Source organism: Epinephelus moara, chromosome 20, assembly GCF_006386435.1.
Source record: "Epinephelus moara isolate mb chromosome 20, YSFRI_EMoa_1.0, whole genome shotgun sequence".
Lineage (NCBI taxonomy): Eukaryota > Metazoa > Chordata > Actinopteri > Perciformes > Serranidae > Epinephelus > Epinephelus moara.
This window is the reverse complement of record NC_065525.1, coordinates 38184930-38190954: the sequence shown is the minus strand read 5'-3', so window position 1 is coordinate 38190954 and position 6025 is coordinate 38184930. Positions and strand designations below refer to the sequence as shown.

Sequence of the window (6025 nt, the reverse complement as noted above, 5' to 3'; positions counted from 1 at the left end):
TATACTTCTACTCCATTAAGCTACATTTCAAAGGAAAATATTTTACTTATTACTGCATTACATGATCTGATCTGACAGCCTCAGTTCCTTTACAGATTCAGATTATTAATACAAAATATAAACCAACTAATAACTAATATATAATGGTGTATTATATAGCCTATGTGTTTGTGTTAAAATAGCATATATTGCACTTTACATGTTTATATTAACTGACATTACCCGTATCTAAATTGACACTTCTTGTATTAATACGTTTCTATCATTTTCTATGTTGCACTAAATGTTTATACCTGTTTTTGTATATAATTTTTGCACCTAATGTCCATTTGTTTTTTCTTTTGTTTTGCTTCACAGCCAGGGAAACATAGTTTCATTCCTCTACTGCACAGTATATAGATGGATGACAATAAAGTCTCTCCTATCGCTTATCTCTTGTGAAGTAATTAAAAAAAAACTCCACCTTTACCGGCTGCAAAATTACAATGATTAATAAGTTAATGCATCAATAGTTACATTACAATAATATAACATATATTATTCTAAAATGGGCAATTCTGCATAATGAGCACTGTCACTGTTGGTGGTGTATTTTGATGCTAATAATTTGTACTTTTATTTAAGTAAGATTTTAAATGCAGGACTTTTTGTTATAATATCTGAGTACTTCTTTCACCACTGGTTATGTAGGACGAAAAATGACTTATGTCCCGTATAATTATCAACTTTATTATTGATGTATCTAAATATTTCCATATTTATTTTTTTGTTTCAGCATTTTTTAATTTATTACCATATGTATTTATTATTCTAATTTATTTGTGTATGACTGTATTAATTTATTTCTTAATATTTACATCATTTTTCGTCCTCCACTGCTGGTGGCTGACAGTAAAGACTGTTAAAAGTGAGTTATACCTGCAGATCACACCTGTACATGGCGCCACCGCTAACACACATACAATCTATCTCCAGTGTTTCTATGCTCGAAAACAAGTCGGATCCTCCGCGCATGCGTACATTCTAAAATACGATTTGCACAACGGTCTAACATCAAAGATGGCGGGAGCCTCCGACCCACTGGAGGACATGCTCTTCAATGAGGTGGATGAGAAAGCAGTTAGCGACTTAGTTGGCTCTCTGGAATCACAGCTCGGCGACAGAAAGGCTCCCGCTGCTTCTTATTCCGACGGGAAACGGGAGGGAGCTCCGTCGGCTGCCGGTCAGTTCTCAGGGAAAGTGCGCGATCAAGTGGGGTCTCTGGAGCAGCCGCAACAAGGACATCCAAAAGCGGGGTTAACCCGGGAGCCCGGCGCTAATGAGCCCGGCAAAGCCCTCACCTCCTCTACCTCCTCTGTCGCCACCGGGGCCGTGATCACCGCCGGAGCTAGTCTACAAACAGTTGGAGCATCTCCTCCCACTATCTCCCCGGTACCGGGACCCGTAACTTTGACCACTCAGCCCGCCGCTGCTAGCTTCCACCGGGCTGCCGTCCTGGGTCCGAGCGCGGCTCCCAGCACTAACATCGCCCCCGCGGCGGAGGCTATCAGGACCGCTTCTCCCGGATTACAAAGTTTAAACGGCAGCGCTGGAGCTGTAAAGTTGGTGAACTCGCCCGCGGTCCCTCCACAAACCGGGGCCAGCACGGTTATAAGTACTGTCAGTGCCGGGGGCTCCGCGATCATCGCCCCCATGGCTTCACAGCCTAACTTCCCCCAGCCCTCAGTGGCGTCTCCCGCTGTAACTCTGCAGAGGCACCCCAGCCCGGTGGCCCAGAATGGAGTGGACCCCAAGGGTGCCCAGCTGGTGACCCAGGGTGCGCCCTCTCCGTCAGCCTCCAGCCCTCAGGTCGTGAACCACAGCACCCCTCTGATGCACACCAAGATGTTGGTGCCCAGCCAGCCTGTCTCTGGAAACTCTGTCATCCTGGCCAGCACCCCTCCGCCCGCTGCAGCCCAGTCCCCCATCAGCCAGGCTGGGACCAGTACTGCTGCGGTCACCCTGAAGCCTACAGTGAACGGGGTAGCCGTGGTGAGGCCGCCGGTACCGGGTGCCCCTGTGGTGGCCACCTCCATCCAGCAGCAGAGACCCGGGCTGGTGGCGACCTCCACCCGGGCGGCAGCTCCTCAGCAGCCGCTGGCTGTCCGGCCTCAGCAGCAGACCACCATCCAGCTGCCCCCTGGCTTCTCTATGCCCCCCGGTGAGCACACACACACACAAGGATAAGTCTCCCTCACCTCCACCTGAGAGGACTCACCTGTTGTTGGGTGGTGTTTCCTCTCAGGTCCATGTGGTCCATGTTTGTCACTCTCATGTCAGATGATGTCAGAGTGAAGGTGTTTACCATCAGGTCCTGCTGCTCTGAAGGTTCCTACAGAAGCCTCAAAGACTCCTCAAACATCTGCTGCAACGGAACAACACTTTTAACATGTTTTTCTGTTTCTTCCAAACAAAGATGGCGGCTGACATGAAAATATGCCCTGTAAAAATAGTTTGTAACAATCTGTCTGCTACAACATGAACAAGAGTTTAAGTTGTGACTGTGTTTCCTGTCAGGGTAAATGGAAATGACACAGCAATGAATGTAAAGCACAAGCCAACTATGAGCATGTGTTTTCTATAAAAATGTATAATACTCAAAAGAAACATCACTATATGACTGACAACAGATTTATAAATGTTGGTCCACATCATAGGAATAGACCAAAGAGGCGTGTTATTTCCGGCCTCCATCTTTGTTTAGTTCAGAAAACAAATACACAACATGTTAAAACTGTTGTTCATGTTGCAGCACACTGAATATTTTGTTTACAGTGTCTTTGAGGATTTATTTGAAACCTTCAGAGCAGCAGGACGTGATGTCAGACACCTTTACTGAATATTTACCTCTCTGTCTCTGTGGCTGGAATGTGATGGGAACACTTGAGAGGAACAAACTGGGACCAGAGGACTCTTTACCCTTTGAGATTTTGGGCCCCAGAGTCGTGAGCGTATTGTGATAAAATATTTGGTCATTTATCCAAAATGGTGGTTGTGTGTGTTTATCGTCATGTGACAGCTGCTGTGACCAGAGCAGAAACAATTAATCGGTTAACTGATCAGTCGATCATCAGAGAATTAATTAGCAGCTATTTTGATAATCAAATAGTTGTTGTCATTTTATTTCATTAATTTATCATCAATAACAAACAGTCCCTGACTCCAGCTTCTTAAATATCAGGATTTGCTGTTTTTCTTTGTATATTTTTCTTATTAAACTAAATGTATTTGAGTTTTGGACTGTTGGTGGGACGGAGCAAAGACACTGAAAGACTTGTAGGGCTAATGATGATGTTTTTTTACCGATTCGTCTGGAGATTATTTTCTTTATTAATAGTTTGGTCTATAAAGAACTTAAGTGCACAGTGATAAAAGCCAGTTACAATGTCCTGGAGCTTACAGTGATGTCATCATGTCTGTTTTGTCCAACCAACATTTCCAAACCCAAAGATATAGAATTTACCATCATGTGAAACCAAGGAAAACAGCAGAACCTGGAAATATAATATTTTTGCTTGAAAAATGACTTAAATGATTATCAAAATAGCAGCCGATTATTTTTTTAATTGAATAATAGATTAACTCACTGATAGTTGCAGCTCTAAAGATGTCACTTTGGACAGCTGGACATTTGTAACCAAAGTTTTTCACAAGTTTCTGTCATTTTATTGACAAAACCGTTAATCAAATATTAAGAAAATAATTGGCAGGTGAGCTGATTTTAAAAAAAATCGTGACTTTACACATCTACAAATGGATCAAGGACAAAAACTAACTAGGGGTGCACCGGTTTTGAAGTTCTGGGCTGATACCAATGTTTTTATCTTGTTTTTGTTTTTATTTATTCCACCTTTTGTGCCAGGGAAACAACAAATCTACCTTATGAATTGAATTAGTTTAAAGCATTAGGACCCTTTATTACACTACCTTTGAATGAGCACAAATTCAAAGGGCTCATAGAGTGAGTCTTCTGACGTGTCAATAGTGAGTTTACTGCATCTTTTCGTCCTCAAGACATCCTGGGGATGATGTCTGTTCATCCCAAACACGTTTTCTATCGTCTCTGGGACGACAGGATGCTGACTGCTACTAGCCATCTCATCACACAACAGTGAGATCACAGAGCCGATCTGTCAAACAGTCACTGTATTCTTCTTGTACCTGCATACTAATTTAATTTTGTGGCCGTTAGTCGTGAGTCCTGCTTTTTATCCTGCGCAAAATTGATGTGACACAACAGATAAACTCGGCCACTTCCATCCATAAGAATAAGATGGTCAACAAGGTGAATATCAGCCTGTACCAGTGTTCAGGTGATGAACTGGTGCATCCCTAGAATTGACACAAACACCAGAAGGCTGGTGATGAGGTGAAAAAGCATTGTGTGGTTAAAGTAGTTTGTAGTTTTGCGGTGATGAAGATGTAGTTTCAGCTGTGTGGCTGCTGGTGACACAAAGTGTTTATTGTGTCAGATTTTGGGGAAATTTAAGAGCCAGTTTAGCAGACAAAATGCTTTTAGGAGCATTAATTTGACTTTATTCTGCAGTGAAATGTACTGATGGTAACAACACAAACACCAACAAAGTCGACAGGGCAGGGCCACTGCTCTCAGGAGTGGTGTCAAGTTTAATCATTTTCACTGAGATTAATTTAATTTGTATGTTTGTTTGTTTTTTGTTTTAATAACTTGCTTGATGCGAGAAGCAGCTGGTGCAGATTCAAAAAATTTTGGACACCTCTTCACTAAAACATCAAATTGATTATCAAAATAGATGCATAAATATATGCTACTTGTTTAATCTCAGCTCTGTAGCTCTCTGGTGTTTCTGTCAGGTAAAGGTACTAACTTCCTGTTTCCTGTGTCCTTCAGGTATGGTCCTGGTGCGGACGGAGACGGGTCAGCTGGTGATGGTGCCTCAGCAGGTTCTCGCCCAGGCTCAGGCCAAGACGCAGCAGGGACAAGCGGTGGCCAACATCACACAGAGACCCGCCACGCCGACAGCTGGGACCACCATCCGGGTCAGCACCGCCACCACGGTAAGTCTGCAACCCATCAGGGTCTGAAGGTCCCAGGGTGCCACCATGCTGATGGAAAGGAAACTTTGTCACTGTTACAAAGAGGATCCTGGTTTCATCAATCAGAGCACAGAATGTGAATGTGTTGGAAATCCTGCTTTAAGGTATCGACTGAAACAACCCAGGACCAAGTAGTATCTAAATGTCTGTAGTCAAATGATACCTCACTCTGACACCAAAGGGGCGCGACTCTGTTCTCTGTTATTAAACCCATTAACAACCGTGAAGTAATGTTAGCTGTGTGATGCTAACAGTTAGCCCTGTCACAGTGTGTGCAGCTGGGCGGACTCTCACAATTGTCCCCAAGCATTGAGCCTACACTCCTCCAGCAGCAGCTAAAACCCACACAGTCTATTGACAGAGTTAGCAGCAGTTCATGTGAGATGCCACCAAGACCTTAGAAAGTATGGCTTTACTACACGCCACCATGTTCACATTATGCGTATCAAATGAAGTACTCTATAATGGAGTCATATTTTTTTCAGTGATAACCAGCTGATGAACCAGCAAATGATGTTCCTTCTCCTGCTCATTGCACGTCTAATGGCATTATCTAGATTTTTGTCTGACCACAGGCAACCAGTCAGAGCCAAGGAGTCTCTAACGCAGCTTTCAATCATGTCTCGTGAACTGTGGTGAAACTGTCGAACCATGCAGCGCTGATCACATATGAATCAAGTCTGTTACTGTACTGCCTATCTCTCATCTCAGATGTTTCCAGATACAGTGGTGGAAAAAAGTTTTCGGACACCCTTAAAATTTTACACAATCTCAAATATTATCATGAAATATTTGTGGAAAAATCTTTTTTGTGTTTCAAAAGGTGTGGCTGCATTAGACAGATACAAACAAATACAAATTATATTTTTTTGTTTATTGTTTACAAGAAAAACTAACAAAACTAAATTCT

General features: G+C 42.9%; 1 protein-coding gene across 2 annotated transcripts in view; it reads left to right on the top strand.

The window, feature by feature from the left end:
* Positions 1–1043: 1043 nt before the first annotated feature.
* LOC126407808 (transcription initiation factor TFIID subunit 4-like) overlaps positions 1044–6025 on the top strand; it is a 27921-nt gene continuing 22939 nt past the window's right edge. For both annotated transcript variants that reach the window (XM_050073033.1, XM_050073032.1), the window contains exons 1-2: positions 1044–2200; positions 4910–5076. In XM_050073033.1, coding sequence (XP_049928990.1) covers positions 1060–2200; positions 4910–5076 — 1308 coding nt within the window. In that variant the 5' untranslated portion in view covers positions 1044–1059. The remainder of the gene's footprint in view (positions 2201–4909; positions 5077–6025) is intronic.